General features: G+C 47.3%; 1 protein-coding gene across 3 annotated transcripts in view; it reads left to right on the forward strand.

The window, feature by feature from the left end:
* The window catches only part of LOC134205442 (glutathione hydrolase 1 proenzyme-like), a 129,581-nt gene that overhangs the window by 89,581 nt on the left and 15,899 nt on the right, over positions 1–24,101 (forward strand). For all 3 annotated transcript variants that reach the window (XM_062680685.1, XM_062680683.1, XM_062680684.1), the window contains exons 2-3: positions 4,310–5,116; positions 23,217–23,642. In XM_062680685.1, the coding sequence (XP_062536669.1) occupies positions 4,310–5,116; positions 23,217–23,642 (1,233 nt within the window). The remainder of the gene's footprint in view (positions 1–4,309; positions 5,117–23,216; positions 23,643–24,101) is intronic.

Raw genomic sequence — 24,101 nt, forward strand, 5'->3', positions numbered from 1 at the left:
ATCGTTATTTTTGAGGTCCACCATTCTGGTCTGGATAATTTTTGGTGAGTGTATCGATGTTTGTAATGTTGCTACCGGGCCACCGAGATCGCCTCCTCGATAGCGCACAACTGGCGGTCGATACTTTCCGGCGTCTCCGGACGCACCTCGTAATCGACGGTGTTGTCGACGCATTGCTGGAACCGCTGCCAGTGCACTCGATAATATTTTCGCCTTGTTAGCTCGTGCCGATTCACTGAAGTTCCAACTTCCGTCACCACCGGATAGTGGTCCGAGCTAAGCTCTTGGAAGACGACCGGCTGGGAGACGTGATCGTGCATGTTCGTGATGAAGATGTCGAGCGTAGCATGGGCCCCGGACCGTGTCAACCGGGTAGGGCTGTCAGGGCTCAGGATGGTGTGGTGGCTCTCTAGTTCGTCGTTGGACCAGACGACTCCGTTCCGGTTTGAGACGGTGTTTCCCCACGATTGGTGTTTTGCGTTCAGGTCTCCGGCGATGATGAACTGCCCCTGCCGCCGAGTGAGCTTGCCTATATCCCTTGGTAGCTCGGCCGACGTGCCATCATCGACTTTGGCTTGTGTGGGACAGTAAGCCACGCTGAGAGTGACGACTCCGACGGAAGTGGTGACTTCTACTCCAACGGCTTCGATGAATTTGAGCTTGAAGTCCGGCAGCAGGCAGCAGGCGATGTTGCTTCGCAAGGCGATTGCCACTCCTCCCCCTCTGGAGCTTGTTCGATCGAACCTCACTAGCCTAAAACCCGGAATTGTTGCACTTACCTCGGGCTTCAGTTGATTTTCGATGATGAAAGCCGCGTCAAACTCTTTCTCCTGAAGGAAATCGCTGAGCTTGGTGATTTTGCTCTTAAGTGAGCAAGCGTTCTAATTGACCAGTCCCACCCTAGCAGCCATTTTCAATGACGAACATGCCCAGGGTGAATATCTGGTCGAAGTGAGTTTTGCAACCGCGTAGTCGCGTTGACAGTTGGGCGAAAATCAGAACAAGCTGCTCCGATGTGTAGAGTGGTGGGTCGTCCTCGGCCGGAAGGGGCTCATTATCCTGGCGACGGGGGCCATTTGCTGGTGGATGGGGCGTTTGGTGTTGGAGCTTGAACTGATGCTGCAGCGGACGTCAGCCTTTTGTGTGGCTGCAAAGGTGGAAGAATTGGTATCGCACGTCGGGGAGCCGGGATGGCCGGAAAGTTCACCTCGTTAAGAGCAGGAACACGGTCTTTTTCGGCAGGAACCTGGTGGAGGCCTTCTTCCTGATTTTTAAGAACGCCGCCCGCTTTGGGCAGTCCTTGGTTGTAGCCCGATGTTTGTCGCTGCAGTTGGCGCATTTGGGATCAGCAACCTCCATCTTATCGCACATTTGTTGCAGTGTGGCTTCATGCGGCAGTTTCTGGTGCCGTGCCCAAAGTTGAAGCAGGTGGTGCACTGCGTGACGTCGCGGTGCACTGGCCGATATCGCTCCCAGTCGACGACGGTGTAATTTATAACGCCTACCAGCTTCAGGTCCTTCCACGAGGTGGAGCCGTGCTCCAGGTGGACTAGGTTAAGCTGGTCGCGATATGTCCTCGTCTTGTCGTGACGAGCGATCTTGCGCACGTGACATCGAGGAACTCCACGACGGATTTGTTGTGGTCTTTATTGACCGGCATCACTTTTACGCCCTCACTGCAGAGCCGAAATGTTCAGCCCTTTAGCGATTAATTGACGATTTTTCGGGCGCAAATCCGGTGGATCGCCCTTCACAAACACAGGCGGGCACTTCTCCTTCCGCTCCGGTTGCACCTGCGGCAGCTGCGATTGCTGCTGCTTCCTTTTTTTCGGCGGATTGCCGGCGTCATCAAGTGGCAACGGAGAGAACACGTTGCTCTGCAAAAGCTGCTTGGAGGGGTTACCCGCGCCTCCAAGAGCAGTGCGCTTAGGCACTTTTTCCGTGACCGAATCGGCCACCGAGTCTCTCATGACGGGTCCGGAAGAAAATAACGCCAACGCGACGAAGCGAAAACGTAAACAGCGAACGAACAAGAAAAAACACTTGAAAAAAAGGCGCGAGCAGAAAAAACGGGCATGACTCGCACACGGCAGCCATTACTTCTTTTATACACAAAGAAAATTTTGCGGTAGACCCGAAGGCCCGTGACTTGCCGCATTCTGATGTCCGTGTTAGGAATGCACGGGACTGGTTACATTTTTACATGAAATTTTGACTGGCTTTGCAAAAATTGAAATTTTCAATAGCTTATCGTTAATAATCTTAAGTTTAAATAAAATAGGCAAATTGCTGGAGAGTGTCCGAGTCAATTGATATATAAATCTTAAACATCCATCGAAAGATAAAGGCGCTAATAACATTCGAAATCTTCCCTTATTTCAAAATCTAAATGACTCCCAGTATAGTACAGAAAGACGTAAGTCCTACGTCAAAATGTAAGCTTTTTATACAAAACTGTAAGATTTTAATTCAATGGTTGTAATTAAATCTTCTAATGTATTATATGCTAATATTTTGAACAGTTTATGTAAGGTTCTTACGCAGAACTGTATTATGGTCACTCCTGACGGAATCCAAGTTTCAAAGTGCTCGCGTTTTCGGGGGCACACCACTCGATACGGAGGCGGCACACAACTGTCATTTTTGTTGATTTAGCTTTGCTGCGTCGCAGCATGCGTCAGGAGTGACCTTAAAATCTGCCATCCGCTCGTTGGTTAGGTGTGATCATTTGAATATTTATCTAACTCCCATTTTGAATCTATAAAACTGTGCTTCACCATGTTAGATTTATTGCCGAACGTTTCTATACTCACAGTAGCGCCGGTCATGGTTATGTACAGAATTCGGTTTTGATTGATGTGTCGGTTGATACGTGTGGTGTATGATTATAAACAATCTCATAAAAACTGCCATCATCGCCGGTAATTCACCGATCCAGTATGCACCGAATCGTTTATGATGAGAACGCCGCTGCTCGTCAGGCCGGGCGGTGCAGGGAAGATGACTCGTTCCTTCCATTGACCTGCAATGAGTAACAACAATGCTAGGTTAGGTATGCTGGGCGCACGTTCGAATTGTGCATCGAGCGCATTGTGTTTACAAACATCATTAGCGCGTTGGAAAGAATGCATTATTCAACGGGCGTGGATGGTGGAGGAGTAGCCGGGCGCATCAATTGATCTGTTTCGCATTCGTTCGGAATTCAGTACATCCACAGCACGTTCCACTTGTTCCGAATAATTTCATTCTAGAAGAACGTAACTATTATGCAATGTGATAATATTTTATCGTAGAATTTTTTTCTTGCACAGTGAAGCGAGATCGGCCTTCTCGCAAAGTATTTCTAGCGAAGGTATAGGATTATCAACCCAAAGACTACCAATGGTTATGAAGTTGTTTACCTGATGAGATTTTGGGACATGTTATTTTGTTCCGAGACATTGTCACCCTAATGAAGCGTAACGATTGGTTGATGTATTTAGGCATCCCGAAGTATGGGTCAATCTTCGGGATCCCTAAAATATGGACTATAGTTTATCGTCTGTTGGATTATGCTCTTTCTCAAAGTCGGATAGAATCGGACATGAAGGTCATTTGAATGGCAAACATTCGATTTTGGAAGGGTGTTCCAAAGTGCAACGGATTGCCAGGATTACATGTCTGTTGTCAATATTCTAATACTAAGTATGGATAACTATAAATCTTATAAATACCTATTTGAATTATGGATAACTCTAAATTTTTGAAAACAAAATAGCACATGGAGAAATGCTTCTAACTCTTAATCATAACAGTCAATATAATACTAACAGCCTTAAAACAAAAACATTTATTATCCCGAAACATCGATGTACATAAAACAAAATAGCAAAAAACACGCAAAATAAGTACTTCACACCCGGGTATTGAACACAGTGCACAATTTGTCCAAAAAAAAGTGATATAATGCCTTTCGGTCTGTAGTGAAACAGCGGCAGCGGTCGACAGAACACGACACAACATCATCCACAAAACATCAGAGATCATGTGCTTCATTCCCCATTGCGGTCCGGTCTGTATGGTTATTGCGGTGTGGCTTTTGTGGTGTACGTATTTATTCATCTAGCCATGCGATTGAAGGCGGCAACATGTTGAGAAAAAAAACTGATTATATTTTTGCAATTGATCGTAAACTTCGCATGTGGCGTTACCTTCATTCAACTCCTCTAGAATAAACGATCAGTTTTCTCAATGGGCGGCCTTCATTCCAATTCATTATTTTAGCTCAAGCACGTTTCATTGAAACACATGTTTTCAATACCATTTTCAGAATAAACATCAGCAAACGGAAGCTGCTCCTAATTTCAGGATGCGCGGCCATCGTAGTCATTGCATTAACATTAGGATTGTACTTTGGTCTCAAAGAGGAAGACATTATCGATGTCAGCAATGAACCGTCGGCTCTGACTGGTGCTGCCGTTACCTCAAACGGTGTAGAATGTGCGCAGATCGGTACGGACATCCTGATGCTGAATGGAACCGCGGTTGATGCAGCCATCGCAGTATTGTTCTGTGAGGGGGTCACCTGCCCACAAAGCGCCGGTATCGGTGGAGGTTTTTTCGCTACGATCTACGAACGTAGCACCAGAACAGTCCACACATTGGACGCACGTGAAACAGCACCGGCTGCGGCCACGAAGAATATGTACGTCGACAATAGCAATGCTGCCGTTGAGGGAGGTCTGTCCGTGGCAGTTCCTGGCGAGATCAAAGGCTACTGGACCATGCATCAAAAGTATGGAAAACTGGACTGGAAAACGCTGATTCAGCCTACGATTGACCTGTGCAGGAACGGGCACATAGTGTCCGGATACCTGGAACGGATAATTCAGCCACGCCAAGAAAAAATATACAGCATTCCCTCGCTACGTGAAATATTGATCAACCCCGAAACCAATGCAACATGGCGTGAAGGTGATCGAATCAAAAGACTTGCTCTAGCGGATAGTTTAGAAATTATTGCAATGGAAGGAGCGGATGCTCTTTATAGTCGAAATGGTACACTGCTACCTAAACTGATGCGCGATCTCAAACTATTTGGCAGTATTCTGACGGAAGATGATTTTTATAATTACGAGTAAGTATACCTTTTGTGTTATTTTTTTATAATTCATTTATAAGCAAAATTACTATCAGCTTGAATTTAACTTTGACTAGAGTGTGAACCCAGGTATTTCCTACATAGGTTTTAATTCAGCCACATTTCAGAACTAATGCTTACTACTTCACCTACGAAGCTTTTAGTTTGAACAGATATTAAAAGAAATCCGCTCTGTGGCCATCATAATTTGAATTATAAAATATTCAGAAGTAAAGCCACACCAAGTGGAAATAACTGACGTGATATTCTGCTCGCAGCAAGAAAACGGATTAATTCATATCAATTTATGAGTACATTTCATTTAAGATATTCTCAGCTATGGGGATCAGAGATATCCGATACGATTTGTGGTCAATATAATCGGGTCCGCAACGTTAGGCATAATGTATGTTAGGCATAACGGACGTTTGGCACAATTCTGCCTTCTATATGGCATGGGCTGTTCTTTGGGTCATTTTATGCTTAACGCCTATTATGCCTAACTTACTAATGCCTAACGTCTTTATGCCTAACGGGGTATACCCAATTTAATTTGCTATACGAACACTTGAGCGAAAAAAATGGTATTGTTTTATTGGTCAAATATACTGCCCATGACATGTAACATTTGCATTCTTGTAGATTTTGAGTTAAGCTTATAGGAATCGTTTCAAAATCGTCAGTTCTTAAAGCTGGCTAACTGAAATCATAAAGTTTGTTCAAGAAACCCAGTAAAACACCAAACCAAGTTGTTTCGTAACATTGAGCAAAGTGACCGCGTTACAGTAACACTGTAGAATTCTATCGCCAGTATGTCCTGAAAGAGTAATTTTACAATCAATTTCCACTGAATCAACAACTAATGTAAATAACGCTGTGGAAGATTTTAACTGACAAACGTTTTCTGTTATTATTGACGATTTTTAGAAAATTATTTAGTTTTCCATACGACGAATATTGTCGATTATTCAAATATGCGATCATACGCAGTATAGTTAATAGATTATTTGAAAACTAACTTTATACTTTTCAACAGCCAACTATGAAAATCTGCGTCCATGAATTTCTTAGTTTCAGTAACAGAACCAGAATAGTAAGACAGTTCAATTCTGGTTAGACAGATTATTTAAATAGCTTGCTGCTGCCGAAGAAGACGTCATGATATATAACTTTGTTTGGCGGCATAAATCAAAATAAATCCAATGCAATTTGTGCTGAGTGACAGCCCAAAAGTTAATCAAAAGCTTCATCCAACACTTGGATATTGGAATAGCTGGCTCAGGACCAATGAAGTCATGCGATGCTCCAGTGCGAGCTAACTCATCAGCCAATTCGTTTCCAGTTATGGAAGAATGGCCGGGTTGCCATTATTATTATTACTATTTATTCAGACCAAGGCCGAAGTGGCCTGTGGGGTATATAAGAGTCTTCTCCATTCTACTCGGTCCATGGCTACACGTTGCCAACCACGCAGTCTACGGAGGGTCCGCAAGTCATCTTCCACCTGATCGATCCACCTTGCCCGCTGCGCACCTCGCCTTCTTGTGCCCGTCGGATCGTTGTAGAGAACCATTTTCACCGGGTTACTGTCCGACATTCTGGCTACGTGCCCGTCCCACCGCAGTCGTCCGATTTTCGTGGTGTGAACGATGGATGGTTCTCCAAGCAGCTCATGCAACTCGTGTTTCATTCGCCTCCTCAATGTACCGTCTGCCATCTGCACCCCACCATTGATGGTACGCAGCACATTCCTTTCGAAAACTCCAAGTGCGCGTTGGTCCTCCACGAGTATCGTCCAGGTCTCGTGCCCGTAGAGGACTACCGATCTAATGAGCGTTTTGTAGATTGTCAGTTTGGTACGGCGGCGAACTCTATTCGATCGGAGCGTCTTGCGGAGTCCAAAGTATGTACGATTTCCAGCCACTATACGTCTCCGAATTTCTCTGCTGGTATCATTTTCGGCATTCACCAGTGAGCCCATTTACACAAATTCTTCTACCACATCGATTTTGTCACCACCAATGCAAACTCGCGGTGGGTGGTTCACATTGTCTTCTCTGGAACCTCTTCCTATCATGTACTTCGTCTTCGACGTGTTGATGACTAGCCTGATCTCGCTTTGATCAACCGTGTCAGTTTATCCGGAAATCCATTTTCATGCATTAGCTGCCATAGCTGGTCCCGATCGATTGTATCATATGCGGCTTTGAAGTCGATGAATAGATGATGTGTGGGCACGTTGTATTCGCGGCACTTCTGCAGTACTTGGCGAATGGCGAACACCTGGTCCGTGGTGGAGCGTTCGCCCATAAAACCCGCCTGGTACTGCCCCACGAACTCCTTTGCAATTGGTGCTAGTCGACGGCATAAAATTTGGGAGAGTACCTTGTAGGCGGCGTTCAGCAATGTGATTGCGCGGTAGTTGCTACAATCCAGCATATCGCCCTTTTTGTAGATGGGACACACGACACCTTCCATCCACTCCTGCGGCAAAACTTCCTCCTCCCAAATCTTGGTAATGACCCAGTGCAGCGCTCTAGCCAGTGCCTCACCACCGTGTTTAAATAGTTCTCCTGGTAGTTGGTCAACCCCAGGGGCTTTGTTGTTCTTCAGCCGGCCAATCTCCTCCTGGATTTCTTGGAGATCCGGAGCCGGTAGAATTATGTCCTGCGCGCGATCCCCCAGGTCCATCACCATACCGCCATCTTCGTCTGCCACATCACCATTCAGGTGTTTTTCGTAGTGCTGCCGCCAACTTTGGATCACCTCACGCTCGTTCGTAAGAAGGTTCCCGTTTGTATCCTTACACATATCAGGCTGTGGTACGTGGCCCTTACGTGAACGGTTCAACAATAGATCTTTCGTGTGTTATTACCGCGATACAGTTGATCCGTCTCTTCACGGTCTCGATCTTCCTGCTGACGCTTTTTCCTCCAGAAAATCGAGTTTTGTCTGTTCCGCGCCTGTGTATATCGTGCCCCGTTCGCCCTCGTGCGGTGTTGCAGCAATCTCGCCCATGCTGTATTCTTCTTCCACTAACTGCTCACATTCGCCGTCATACCAGTCGTTTCTCTGATCCGGGGCACCGTGGGTGCAGCGGTTGCGGTGCAACCAATGGCGGATCGAATATCTCTTCAGCCATCTTCAAGAGACGCTGCGCCTAGCTGCTCTTCCGTTGGGAGTGCCACTTCCAGCTGCTGCGCGTATTTTTGGGCTAGTCTATCGTCTTGTAGCCGCCCAATATTAAGCCGCGGCGTTTGACTTCGACGCGTGTTCTACACCGTCGAGAGTTTTGAGTGCAGGCATACTGCAACCGGGTAGTGGTCGGATTAAATATTCGCACTGCGGTAAGTGCGGACGTTCGTGATGTCGGAGAAGAATTTACCGTCGATTAGAACGTGGTCGATTTGGTTTTCCGTTTCTTGGTTAGGTGATCTCCATGTGGCCTTGTGGATATTTTTGCGGGAAAGAAGGTGCTTCGAACTACCATTCCTCGGGAGGCTGCGAAGTTTATGCATCGTTGGCCGTTGTCATTCGATACGGTGTGCAGACTATCCGGTCCGATGACCGGTCTATATATTTTCTCCCTCCTACCTGAGCTTTCATGTCACCGATGACGATTTTGACGTCCCGCAGTGGGCATCCATCGTATGTCTGCTCCAGCTGTGCGTAGAACGCTTCTTTCTCGTCGTCGGGTCTCTTTTCGTGTGGGCAGTGCACGTTGATGATGCTATAGTTGAAGAAACGGCCTTTAATCCTCAGCTTGCACATCCTTGCGTTGATTGGCTGCCACCCAATCACGCGTTGGCGCATCTTACCCAGCACTATGAAGCCGGTTCCCAGCTCGTTGGTGGTGCCTCAGCTTTGGTAGAAGGTAGCCGCTCGATGCCCGCTTTTCCACACTTTCTGTCCTGTCCAGCAAATCTCCTGCAGCGCCACGACGTCGAAGTTGCGGGGATGTAATTCATCGTAGATCATCCTGTCGCAACCTGCGAAACCTAGCGACTTGCAGTTCCATGTTCCAAGCTTCCAATCGTGATCCTTTATTCGTCGCCTAAGTCTTTGCCGATTATATTGAGTCGCATTATCTCTTATAGTGTTCGTAATTATTGGTTTTCCAGGCGGCTTATTGCGCCTACGTGTCAGGGCTGTTTAGCGTCCCACCTAATACCAGGACTTGGGCTTGTGCGCTTTGGCGGAGCTTACTTGCGGATGCACCCTTTGACTGGCTAAGAGATACATTGGACTGGCGAAGTACACCTTATTGCTTTCGTACACTTTCAAATACGAAATTTCTGGTGACTATCATGTGGAAAGTTTCTTATCAACAACTACTGCAGAGGTGTTTTTTTTTCTTCCTAGGCAATGGAGGGGGAATCTGCTCAACAGACATCCTGGGTTGACCAGGAAGTGCGGGGTTAGGGATCATCGAGGGAGGCAACCAGAAAGTAATGCTTCAAAGGGGGGCCAGTGCACAACGCACCCTCGAGGTTAGCTGCGTGTCCTTGCAGCACCGAACATCGTAACTCGCTTTTTTAGAAGAACACCATGGTATCGTGCCAGCGCGTTGCCTTCTTTCCAGGTGGCCTTACCACGCCCTATGTCCTCGGAAGGTGGGAAGGGTCGACTTCGCGCCTGCTTCCCTCTTCCCGACTGGTATCAAGAATGATGATGCCGCGTGCACCCCAAATTGACCTTTCTGCGATAGGGCCTATTCGCCAGCACACAGAGGGACTTGCCGACGCGGTGCCTACGCCTGCCCCAGCCTTGACGAGGACCCCTTTCCGTCCTCGGGCTTGGAACCCGCCCGGTTGACCAACGCCGCGAAAGCGACGATACCATGTTGTTCTTCGCGCGGCCACTTGTTCGATAAAAGGATCGAGTTCGACCACAGAGCATGACCACCGGTGTGACCCATGAAGCCGACTCCGATCCCTTGGACCACCTCTTATTTGCGCCTGAACTAGCCATCCTTGAGTCCACGCGCCATCTTCTGTGTAGCTCCGAGACGATTTGGGCGATAGCCGATAAAACGGCGTTCCAGCCAACTTCATCTTTACACATCCTCCGAACTAGGTTGTCCGGGGTAGTGTCCAGACCACATGTGGCAAGCATGTGGTCACGCATTGCGCAAAAACGTGAGCACACGAACAACACGTGTTCCGTCATTTCCTCTAAACCTGCGCACACCAAACACTCGGGCGACGCCGAGCAAGCCAGCTGCGTTACCTGCACTGTGATTTTGCAGCACGCTTAAACGCCGGGCACATCGAACCCCCCATGGGGTGCTTGCTGTTCACAGCTTTGCTGGAACAAATCAAACAATTGGGAGGGTTCGTGCAGCATTTTGCCTTATGTCCCTCCAATCCGCAGCGTCAGCAGAGATTGCTTCTGTCAGGGCCTTTGCAGTCCCATTGCTTGTGCCCCGGTTCCAGGCACTTGAAGCAAACTTCGGGTTGCTCGTATATGCCCACAGGGCATACCGACCATCCCACCTTGACGCTCCCTAACTTGACTACCTTGGAGGCGTCCGCTGCAGGTAGTCGAACCAATGCTACCTGCGTCCCTGCCGGACCTTTCCGTAGCCGAACGGCTGCGGTGGGCGTTTCACTTCGCACTGTCACCGCAGTGCCGTAACGAGCTCTTCGACTTCGGTGATCTCGTCCAGGTCATTAACCCTTAGATTCACCTCCGTCGTGAGTGCCCTCACCTTGACCGTCTCGCCTAGGACTACCTCCGCCAACTTCTTGTAGGCAGCGCCCTTTTGCGAGACGCCCCGCTTCAGCTCGAGGATCATCTCGCCCATCCGGGTACGTCTTATTCGACGTACGTCGGCGCCGAGTTCACCGAGCTTGGCGTCACTCCTCATCGCCTTCAAGACGTCCGAGTACTTAGCCTCGTCCGCCGTGATGACTAGGGCATCGCCCCTGGAGCGATTGGCGCCTACCCTAGACTTCTTGCTACCCTCATTCGCCTGGGCCTTCTTTTCGGCCCTTGACGTCTTCGGTTTCCTCTTGTCCTTGACCAGGGTTCAGGAGGCGTCATCCCCATCTATTTCCCTGGTCTGATGCGGCTGAGAACTTTCAGCTTGCCGTAATCCCTTACCACCGTCTTTCCTGAGTGGACGGACCGTTCCAGGTCCTTCCTCCCCCGGTTTTGGAGGTACCTGGCCGGGGTTCAGCTTCCAAGCCCCACTACCCTTGTTCGGGGTAGTAACCCTCCGCGTTTTGGAGCGGCCCCCAGGGAGCTTATCCCCTGGAGACTGTCTCCCCCGTTTTTGTGTCTGCTCTGTTGGAGCAGTCACCCCCGACGTACCCGCAAATACTTGAGCCTGGCACGCCCTCGGTCAATTCGACCTTGCCCGAGTCCGCGAATCCTTGGGCCTCAGTCTGCTTAGACCTCGACTCCACCGATTTCACGGGTTTACACTTGGCCGTCCCGACCGCCCTCTCCAACTTGGCGTCCAGCATCGACTTTCGAAGTTTCTGCAAGCTCCTCTTGAGGTCCGCTGATGTTATGCTTCGATGACGCAAAGTCGATGATGGCGTCCAGCTGTTCCGTCGCCACCTCGAAGGCCGAAAGCTCATCGCGTTTGCGGTTCATCGCCTTCACAAGCCATGGGCCGTCAAAAACCCCTACCGGCGTTTTTTTTAGCCGAGAGGAAGGTTGAGTGACCCACGCTGGCGCTGCTCACTGAGCTGCCGACTATTGCTTTGGCCTCCTAGGCGGAGACCTGAACAACCCACCTCTTACAAAGGGGTTGTCGCCTACACTACTAGCACGAATTGAAGAATTGACTTGGTTTTCCATTTTGGTCGGGAAAAGAGGTTTTGCTCGGGAAAAGAGGTCCACTACGCCAGAGCCCAGCATGACGCGGTAAGGGACAATTACTGTGGAGGGTGCCCAGGTACCCCACAGGCTCCGTTAAAGGCCTAGCTTATTATTTCACCCCCCTGGCCATGCATCCCCTCGGCACGGGTCGCTTGACGCCTTGTGATTAGGGGTTAGGGACGATGGCCCGGTCTAACTCGCAGTGGCCATGGGGAGGGGTCGTCAAGCCCTTGGACAAAGTCCCTGCTGCCCCTACTGCAGAGGTGTGACAGCATCACGAAGAGCACCTGAATGAAGATGTTGAGATTTCGGTGAAATTCCACCGAAATCTGTGGAATGAGTCAAGTGTGTATATGATAGGAAGAGGCTTTTTTTTTACAAGGGAGAATGCATTTACACACTAACCCAGTACACGTGCATTGTAGTTGCCAAACTACCACACGGAAGTGTACTGGAGTGTCGGACTCGACCATACCGGTAATACCGACTAAATTCCCTTGGGCTCCACCATCGTTTCCCCCAGGAACTACCTCCCAGTATTACTTCTGGGGGATGGCAGTACTAAACGTACTCGCTCATTCTCGCTCACACAGGCACCCGTCCCGTGCGAGACTGACTTGGGTGCTCGCTCTATCGCACCCTCAAACACACCCTACATACTCTTTATTCTTTATTCTTTATTATTTCTTAATTCAACGGACTAGTATTAGTCTAATTGAATAATTCTAATTCTAATAAAAATAAACTTCACAAATTTTGCACTGGCAGTATCTAACATCACTAAACAGTTAAAATTACTCACAACTTCAAAACACAACATAAAATTAGACGCTAGCTTTTCATTAAATATAATAAGAAAAACAACAATATAAGTGATCGATACAAAAATATAGCAAATTATCTATCATCTGGTTTCCAGGTACATTGTCTCTGCCTAAACTCACGAGATTTAACATTTCTTGGCCACGTAGACGGCATCATAGCCTTTGATTTCCATTTCCGATTCAATACAATTTTGAATGAGATATAATCTAGAAAGCTGGTATCGACCCATCGCGGTACTAATTTCCTAATACTTTTGCATTCAGTATCACAGGCACCCAGACATCTAGATACCATCACTTGAACGTCGTCTTCAGAGACACTGCTGTCGATATTTGTAAGCAACAATGCGAAACTATCATTAGCACTATTTGATACTCTCGCAGCATCATCCAGAGCTGTTTGATCTGATGAACCAGATGTAAACGGATCACTACAAACGATTTGATTTGGAGTAGAGTGTTTCATAACAGTATCCAAGTTGCATTCTCCATTCGAAGAGAGCATAGACATTATTGAATCAACTTTTGCTTTGAGCTCAATAATGTCATCATTAAGTACGCATTTCGGATCCACAGATTTTTGAACGTTTGCGGTTGATACGTTTCTCTCCTTTTTCTCATTCCTTCACTGTACGAACTCAGTAAAACAATCATCACACAACCAAAAGCTGTTTCTGTACGGCGGTGACACAGCAGCAAGTTGTTCTTTGTTCAACCCAACACAAGTAGCGTGGTAAACTTCGGCGCACGTTCCATTACAATAGATGTGAGGCTGTTCTTTCGTTAGGACGGGATGGTGGCACTTTTTGCAATCCATTGCGATCTTGAAGCTACTGTATTTTCTAGTTTTCACACGATACTGCGACCAGATAGAGGTGTTGTGATATGGAAATCACGAGTTTCAACTAAAATCGTTTTTTTTTTGCGATTTCAAATTACAAAATCAACAAAAAATACAAGTCAGACTGAAGAGCAAAATAATAGTCGACCGATCAGCACAACACAGCACTCTGTTGCACCTCTGTCATGCCGTGCGGGTCTAACTTGTGTGCCCACCCTTCTCATGCCATGTGGGTCTAACTTGTATGCCCACCCAAACCCTTGATTCATGCTCATACACTCCATGCTTGCACACACGCTAACGCTCCTATGAGTCTGACTTGTGTGCCCACCCTTCTCATGCCGTGCGGGTCTAACTTTTGTGCCCACCCTACTCATGCCATGTGGGACTAACTCGTATGTCCACCTTTATCGTACCATGTGAGACTGCTCACCTGTTTCATTCAGTTCGCGCTGACACATACTACTCGAGTCATTCGACCTAACACTCCCTCTGGCATCCCTTGTGGGACATTTCGCTTAGGTTCCCACTTCTGACATACCATGTGAGTCTGACTCACCTCGTTCATGCCATATGAGACTAGCTCAACTCGACTCAACTCATTCCTTTCGTACCATGTGAGACTGACTTGGATGCTCACCCACACTCCTCTGCCACGCCGCGGGGCATCAGTAGTCGTAGGAACCAACATTCCTGCGCTACTCCCAGCGCGGCGTGTGCAGTCCATACATACACCTATTCATTCACACTTCTGCCATGCTTCGAGGTGACGATCTCGGTTGCCACCCGCTGCGCCATTACCTCTGCATGGGCAGACCATTCACACACTTCTTCGCGTTCGGCACTTTCGCTCTAACTAACCAATCACAAGTTAGTCATGCTTGTCGATTGTTGCTCGGCGCGCCAGATTCTCTGCAAGCTGCAGGCAATCTGAGTGGTTGCAGTCGAGACTGCGTTCCACTTCTCCACCGCTTGACACATCCTTTGGATAAGATTATCCGGAGTTGTGTCCCGGCCGCAAACGTCTAGCATTGCTCTTCTTTCGACGTCGAAACGAGGACATACGAACAGTATGTGCTCTGCAGTTTCGTCAACACCTGGGCAGTCAGGGCAGACGGGGACCTCCGCGTGCCCAAACCTGTGGTGGTACTGTCGGAAACAGCCACGGCCTGACAGGAATTGTGTCAGATGGAAGTGAACCTCCTCATGGGGTTTCCCCACCCAGCTTGATATGTTAGGAATCAGCCGGTGGGTCCACCTACCTTTCGAGGAGTTATCCCACTCGCGCTGCCATCTGGCAACCGAAGTCACCCTGGTACGCTCGCGGGCTTCTCTGGTGCCACGTAGGTCAAAACACTCCTCGTCCTCCCGGATGACCAGCCCGACTGGCATCATACTCGCTATCACGCAGGATGCGTCGCGCGATACCGTGCGGTAGGCCGATATCACCCTGAGACACATCAAGCGGTAGGTGCTCTCCAGTTTCTGCAGGTAACTGGTTACCCCCAGTGCTTTTTCCAGGACGGGCCGCCGTACCTAAGAATAGATGCGGCAACGCCTGCCAGTAGCCTACGTCTACTGGCGCACACCTTGGAGCTGTTGGACATCATCCTCGATAATGCCGCCACAGCAGTCGAAGCCTTCTTGCACGCATATTCGACATGGCTACCGAAGGTAAGCTTGTCGTCTATGATGACCCCAAGAATCTTCAGACTCCGCTTTGAAGTGATCGCAACGTCTCCCACGTGTACAACTGCATGTTGTGCCGACTTACGGTTGCTGACGATAACCACCTCCGTCTTATGTTGAGCGAGCTCAAGGCCTCTCGCACTCATCCACTCCGCCACAGTGCTGATCGCGTGTTCTGTGGTTAGCTCTACTTCGGGGATTGACTCCCCGTAGACCTCTAGGGTTACATCGTCAGCAAAGCCGACGATCTTCACACCAGGAGGGAACTTTAGTTTCAGAACCCCGTCATACATCAGGTTCCATAGTACCGGGCCCAGGATTGACCCTTGCGGGACTCCTGCGGTAATAGGAACACTTTTCTGACCGGCATCGGTCTCGTATAGCAGCACACGGTTCTGGAAGTAGCTTCCAAGATCCGGTACAGTCCCACCGGCAGGCTAAGCCGGTGTAACGAGAGCGCGATGGCATCCCAGCTTGCGCTGTTGAATGCGTTCTTCACGTCCAGTGTCACCAACGCACAGTATCGAATTCCTCGCCTTTTCCGTTGGATCGCTACCTCTGCAGTCTTGAGGACTGAATTGATAGCGTCCACTGGACGTGGACTTACCCTTCCGAAAACCAAACTGGTTACTCGACAGGCCATCCGTACCCTCTCACAATAGGAAAAAAAGGAGGTATTTTTGGCCAAAATTATGAATCCTGCAATAAATGGTGGTATTTATCATAAAAACATAGATAGAGAAGAAAAATATTTTTTCTGATGCTTTAATGGGTTATGGGGCTAATTTTCGGCATACACACTTATTTTTTTTTACAGGGATCTCAGCAAAATGTTGAACTTTTACCGAGAATCGCACAGCCGTGCCCCAGCAAACATGTTTTTTGCCGAGATTTCTGTCAAAATTGCTGATAATCAGCAAATAATTTGACGAAAATCAGCTAACAAACGCTATTTTTGACGGAATATCAGTTATTTATTTTGCTGGCGCACGGCTGTGCGGATTTTTGCTGAGCTGCTGAAATAAAAACTGAGTGTGTAGCATCGATTTTTTTCATATTCTACAAAACCAACGGAATTTGGTGACTTTTTGGCTTGCAATAAGCCTGTTTGATGCTATACTGTATATTCGTGTCACAGACAAATGGACGCAACACAGATTTCCTAAAATGATAAAAAACGCACTATTAGCTTCTGGCGTCGAAAATTCACTGAGTAGAACTTATTAAACCAACAAAGGAGGGAAGAACAGATTCAATTAGCGTCATATTCTGACATCAACGAAATGGATATTCATTTAATTGATATTTCATTAAGATTTCTTTCATAATTATAAAAAGGTATTGTGGCAAAGAGTTATTCACACTACTCATCCAACACGTTATGACACGTTATGGTTAAATCTATAATTTGCTCCAATAATGTAGTAATGTCAAAATTTTAAATTTTGAACAACTTCCCTTCTCAACGCTTTAACGCTGCGTAACGCTTTTTATATGATAGATGATTTTTTCTTGAATTATGCGAAACGTTAAGGCATAACCCTTTCCCTTAAAATGTTATGTGAATTGTGTTCGTCACCAAATTCAATTAAAGTGGCATTATTGAGTAACTCAGATTAAAATTTAAAAATAAGAAGTTTACCAAAACACCTGATTAATCCTCCTAGCGGTAATGTTGTCTTTCTCGTACATTATATGAAAATGTATTTTGGCCATAACTTTTGAGCCCATAGTCCGATCAAGCCTATTTTTAATAGGGAACAATGGATCAATATTATCTGACGAATGATACTTGTTAAGAGTAAATCGGTTTAAGATAAGTGCTTAAAAAGAGTCTAGATCATTTTTGCTCACACACATACAGACAATCACACACTGTACACACAGACATCACCTCAATTCTTCGAACTGAGTCGATCAGTATACAACACTATTAGTTTTTGGGCTATTTTAAATGCTTTTAGAGCGATCATATAGCTTCTACGTATACTTAGTACACGAGAAAGGCAAAAATGGGCAATTTTTAAAATTCGTGTATCTTACAAAGTTGTGAATTTGGGCAGAATTTTATTCATGGTCCTCAAAGCATAAGAGTTCAATAGTGTAGTGCATGATGTTTTACTGCGGGGTATTGCGGGGTACCAAACTGTTTTGTTCGTTAAATATTGCGTAAAATATGATTTTACAAAACTACTAAAAACTGAATTCTGGACAGAGCTATCATTACATTATCAAGTCTATTGCATAGATCTGTTTAAGAGCTTTGTAACGATATATAAATATGTTACTTTTGAGACGAAAACATGACAAAGCTGTCCGTTTTCCCAAAAAACGTAAAAATATCATTTCTAGGAGGGGCTAGTTTGAACGCCCCCCACCACTCCCTAAAAAATCTAAAAAATAAAAACCGTCCTGGAAGTACCTTTTGGTAGTTTTGGCCACACCTTTATATGGGGCTGTCCTATTGTGCCTCTGCGTACGGGGTGAGCCTGTTGAGGATGATCCTCTCGAGCAGTTTACCCGTCGTGTCGATCAGGCAAATTGGTCTGTCCGCCGATGGGTCACCCGGAGGCTTCCCGGCCTTCGGCAGCAGTACCAACTTCTGCCTTTTCCATCTCTCAGGGAAACAACACTCATCCAGGCATCTCTGCATAGCTAGCCTGAACATGTTCGGGTTCGCTATGATCGCTGCCTTGAGTGCACTGTTTGGAACTCCATCGGGGCCTGGAGCTTTGTTCATCGCAAGGGTGTTAGCCACTGTGAGTAACTCTTCGTTCGTCACCGGAGCCACCATTTCGGCCACACTCCCAGCGCCTTGCAGCGCAGGAGGAGGCCAGGAACTTGTGGCTCGGGACGGGAAGAGTACTTCGATAATCTTCGCCAACCGGTCCGGTGACCGTTCGGGGGGTGAAGAGCCCCCTTTGTTCTTGGCCAACACGATCCTATAGGCGTCACCCCACGGATTCACATTGGCACCCTCGCACAGGTTGTCGAAGCACGCTCTCTTGCTGCTCTTGATGGCCTTGTTAAGGGCCAGCCTCGCAGCTTGGAACACTTTCCGGCGGACCGCTCTTTCCTCCTCGGTGCGGGCACGTTGCGTCCTACGTCTAGCCTTGAGGCAGGCTGATCGTAGGGCTGCAATTTCGGCACTCCACCAGTATACCGGGCGTCTGCCATTTCTTGGCAGGGCTTTCCTCGGCATAGTAGCGTCGCACGCGCGTGATAGGACAGCTATCAGCGCATCCCCGCTTAGACTGTCGGTGTTGGCCTCCAGTCCCAGGGCCGCGGTGAAAACTTCGCTTTCGAAGTGATTGGACTTCCACCCACGGACCTGACAAGGATCACCCGCCCTCGGACGCTGCACACCATAGTTGATCTTGAAGCGAATTGCTAGGTGATCACTATGGGTGTAGCCCTCGTCTACCCTCCAGTCCAGGTCCGAGACCAGACTGGGGCTGACAAACGTTACATCTATCCATGACTCGGCCCCATTCCTACGGAATGTGCTACTGGCTCCGTCATTGACAAGCACTGCGTCGAGTTTTGCAAGTGCCTCGAGTAACGCTTGTCCCCTCTGATTGGTGCAGCGGCTGCCCCATTCCACTGCCCAAGCATTAAAGTCTCCCGCTATAACGAACGGGCTCCGACCTACTAGGTCGGCCGATAGCCTGTCGATCATCTGGTTGAACTGTTCCATTGGCCACCTTGGTGGGGCGTAGCAGCTACAATAGAACACCCCATTGATCTTGGCTATCGCGACACCCTCCGCGGAGGAGTGTACAACCTCTTGAACGGGGTACCTTCCCGTTGTGCAGATTGCCGCCGACCTAGACCCGTCCGCCACCCAGTTGCCATTGCCGGCAGGGACGTTTTACGGGTCGGACAGGAGGGCGACATCGATCCTCGACTCCGAGACCGCCTGTCACAGCAGTTGCTGGGCAGGTGCACAGTGATTCAGATTCAGCTGTGTTACTTGCACGGCTTTTTCCGATTGGCTTCTCCGAAGGACACGCAGGCCCGCCCATAGCATGGTTCCGGGCCTGCTTCTTACTGGCGCAGATAAGGCACCTAGGTGCCTTGTCGCATTCCTGCGCCTTGTGTCCCTCCTCGCCGCAGCGACGACACATCTTGCTTCAGTCTGGGCCCTTGCAGTCATAAGACTTGTGCCCGGACTCAAGGCACCGGTAGCACCTGTCCACTGAAGGTGGCTAGAGCACGCTTACTGGGCATACTGACCAGCCGATCTTCAGCTTCCCTTTCTCAATGACCTTTTTGGCGTCAGCCACCGGTAGTCTGAGATAGGCTACCTGCGTACCAAAGAATCCCCTTACTGCTTACCCTTAGCTGCTTACACTGGAGCGTCACTTCCGCACCCAACGACCTGACCTGAGCGCCGTCACCCAAGACCTCCTGGGCAAGCTTTTTGTAAGCCACACCGCTGGATTGCGCGCCACGCTTCAGTACCAAGATCATTTCGCCGATCTTGGTACGTCTAACGCTGCGCACGTCCTGGCCCACGGCCGATAGGCTATCGGCCGCTCGCAGCGATTTAAGGACATCGGCGTATTTGTCCTTGTCGGTTTTCACCAACAAGGCCTCGCCTCTGTCTCTCACTTTCTTCGTAGGTCGAGGGGTGTTCGATTTCCGCGCCCTACTGACCAGTTGCCAAGGATTCGCATCCCCTTCGGCGGGTACCGATGGCTGGCTGGGGCCAGCTTGTGGCTCAGCAACTTATAGGAAGAGGCTCAAGAGAAGACAACGTGACCCACCCACCACGAGTTTATATCAATGGTGATAAAATCGAGGTGGCTGAAGACTTCGAGTACTTGGGCTCACTGGTGACCGCCGAAAACGATACCAGAAAATAAATCGGAGACACAACGTGGCAAGCAATATTACGTGCTTTGAACTCCACATCGTATTGAATTCGCCGTCGTACCAAACTGACTATCTACAAAATGCGCATTAGACCAGCGGTAGTCCTCTACAGACATAAGAGCTAAACGATGCTCGTGGAAGACCAATGCGCACTTCGAACGAAGAGTACTGCGTATCATCTGCAGATAGCGAAAAGGCACGTGGATGTGGCAAACGAACCACGAGTTACATCAGCTGTTAAGAGAACTATCCATCAATCATACCGCGGTGGGCCAGGCACGGACAGTAACCACAATGCAGCGAGAGGTTGGTGTGGAATAAGGAGGGTTGATCAGGTGGAAGACGACTTGCAGTCCCTCCATAGACTGCGTGATTGGCGACATGCAGCCATGGACCGAGATGATTGAAGAAGAGTTTTATGTACTGCACAGGCCACTCCAGTCTTAGTCTGAGTAAATAAATAGTAGAAATTTGGCATCAATGTGTTGGTCATCTTAGGCCACATAACTTGTTGAAACTTATCAGACATTAAATGGGGATGGAATAGAACTGAAACATTCGTTTGAAGCTGATAGAGATAATGTTATGTTATGTGAACCGTGTCTGCCAAAAAAACTCTAGAACCGTTTGAAAATCGTCAAGCGGCACGTAATGTCTCTCCCTTCCCCTAGAGTCCTATAAGAAGAGTAACGTCATGAGCCACGTTTGACAGGTCTCCTGCTCGTTTGGAATGCGCATTTGTATGGAACTGACAGACGATTCTGTTCCAATTCTGACACTTGACGACACTGTTATTATAGTCACTGTACCTTCCCCTACTAATACCAGTTTTTGCCTTTCTCGTAACGAAAAGGCTATATATTCACTTCCAAGGCGATTTTGTGATATAAGGTCCGGTGACCCCTAGTGTTATATACCAATCGACCCAGCTCGACGAATTGAGATGATATCTGTCTGTGTGTGTGCGAATTAGTTCTCTTCATTCACATTTCTCTCTACGAAACATTGAACCTATTTTAACAAATTTTCGAACTTCGAACAATTGGTATATCTTACGATAGGAATGTTAAACACGAAACATAGTACGCTCCCTTGATTCTCCAGCGCCAGATATAATTACTTTAGGAAATTGGAGTACGAACAGTGGTCCCATGCTGATGCAATAATGATTGAATAAATAATAGAAGCAACAGACTAAGAAAACTAATACAATTTCTAAAATTTTGATTGGATAAAGAAAGTTCTAGTGGCATACCGAACTGTCTGTATGGTCTTAATATTGACACAGCCTAAATTGTTGGACAAATTGTTTAAGGAACACAGATGCCTAGCTTATCTGCATATTTCTTAAAAATCCTGATTCAAAATTGGTTTTCTCAGCAAGTTTTAATCTTTGAATATTTTAAAGTTTTTACAGAGTTTTGCGAGTATATTTTATTAAACCTAGCGTGTCCATAGTTCTTAAAGATGCATGGCCTTTCTGAAAGAATGATCAAAAGAATCCTGCAGCGTTGCTCTCCGACGAGCGTTGGTGATTCTGATACTGACGGAAGCTTCCTTCAGTACCGCGAGAATGCAACCGACGGCGACGCCATTGCTTGCTATCAACCCTTTCTTTTTATAAAATGCTGGTCCTGAAAAGAGTCGATTTTTAATCCACAATGCGTCTTTCGCATCACTCACAGCAATCAAAAGCTAATCCGAATCTTGCGTTAAAAATCCATTGCTGCTGCTGTCCGACGGCCACTCGATAATTTTCCGCTAAGACGCTAAGGATAAAAGCCAGCGGTAGTTCTCTATAGACATGAGAGCTAAACGATGCTCGTGGAAGACCAATGCGCACTTCGAACGAAGAGTACTGCGTATCATCTGCAGATAGCGAAAAGGCACGTGGATGTGGCAAACGAACCACGAGTTACATCAGCTGTTAAGAGAACTATCCATCAATCATACCGCGGTGGGCCAGGCACGGACAGTAACCACAATGCAGCGAGAGGTGGGTGTGGAATAAGGTGGGTTGATCAGGTGGAAGATGACTTGCAGTCCCTCCATAGACTGCGTGGTTGGTCACATGCAGCCATGGACCGAGCTGAGTGAAGAAGAGTTTTATGTAATACACAGGTCACTCCAGTCTTAGTCTGAGTAAATAAATAGTAGAAATTTGGCATCAAGGTGTTGGTCATCTTGGGCCAGACTTGTTGAAACTTATCAGACATTAAATGGGGATGGAATAGAACTGAAACATTCGTTTGAAGCTGATAGAGATAATGTTATGTTATGTGAACCGTGTCTGCCAAAAAAACTCTAGAACCGTTTGAAAATCGTCAAGCGGCACGTAATGTCTCTCCCTTCCCCTAGAGTCCTATAAGAAGAGTAACGTCATGAGCCACGTTTGACAGGTCTCCTGCTCGTTTGGAATGCGCATTTGTATGGAACTGACAGACGATTCTGTTCCAATTCTGACACTTGACGACACTGTTATTATAGTCACTGTACCTTCCCCTACTAATACCAGTTTTTGCCTTTCTCGTAACGAAAAGGCTATATATTCACTTCCAAGGCGATTTTGTGATATAAGGTCCGGTGACCCCTAGTGTTATATACCAATCGACCCAGCTCGACGAATTGAGATGATATCTGTCTGTGTGTGTGCGTGTGTGTATGTATGTGCGCAAAATAAAACTCACTCACCTTTTAGGAACTTATCTTGATCCGATTTGTTTACAATAAGTTGCATTTGTTGGGGAATCCTGTCCCATTGTTTCCTATTGATAATTGCCCAGATCGGACTATCGGTGATCAAAAGTTATGGCCAAAATTCGATTTATATACAAAAACACGCTAAAAAAATTTCACTCAATTTTTTTAGTATATCTAATGTACGAGAAAGGCTCAAACACCGCTAGGTGAATCAATCAGGTTTTTTTTAGTTTAGTTTTAGAAAATACAAAAGCTGATAACAATTTGCTTTTAAGATATCTCTTCTCAAGCTATGTATATTTTTATCAAATTCTTAACCAAAATTCTTTTTTAGACCACGCTGGCTCCCACCGGCAACAACCATATTGAAAAGCGGCAACCAAGTTTACTCCATGCCACTACCGGGTAGTGGACACGTATTAAACTACATGCTCAACATTATAGACGGCTACGATCAGTTAACCGTCGATGACCCCCTCACGTGGCACAGAATTGTGGAAGCTTTCAAGCACGGATACGGTTTACGTACCAAGCTTGGCGATCCTCCATTTGTGCCGGGTGTGGAAGAACTGCTAAGGAAACTGACCAATGAGAACTATGCGGCATTTGTACGCGATGGTATCTTCGATAATATGACATTCTCGAACTACGAGCACTATGGGGCAGAATTTGCCAACGAAGATGACTACGGCACTGCGCATATTTCCGTGCTGGCACCAAATGGCGATGCCGTCGCTGCAACCACTACGATCAATTATGTGTAAGTATTGCTCGCCCCTAGTTTTGTCTATTACAATGTGTTTCGAAACGAATGCTGATTGGAGTTATAATTCTCGTTGAAATGTGATCAACTTATTGGAACAAATTGAGACGAAAATGTGTTGCTATTATAACCATTGGCGTAACTACAGGGGAGCTAGGGGGGGCTATAGCCCCACCTAGAACTAAATTAGCCCCCCCTAGAATTTTTGCCGCTTTGCATGAATATTGTACATATCTAGCTCTCTGATCATATATAGGCGTAACTGACAGGAATTAGTTCTCTTCATTCACATCTCTCTCTACGAAACATTGAATCTATTTTAACAAATTTTCGAACTTCGAACAATTGTTATATCTTACGATAGGAATGTTAAACACGAAACATAGTACGCTCCCTTGATTCTCCAGCGCCAGATATAATTACTTTAGGAAATTGGAGTAGGAACAGTGGTCCCAT

Source organism: Armigeres subalbatus, chromosome 1, assembly GCF_024139115.2.
Source record: "Armigeres subalbatus isolate Guangzhou_Male chromosome 1, GZ_Asu_2, whole genome shotgun sequence".
Taxonomy (NCBI): Eukaryota; Metazoa; Arthropoda; class Insecta; order Diptera; family Culicidae; genus Armigeres; species Armigeres subalbatus.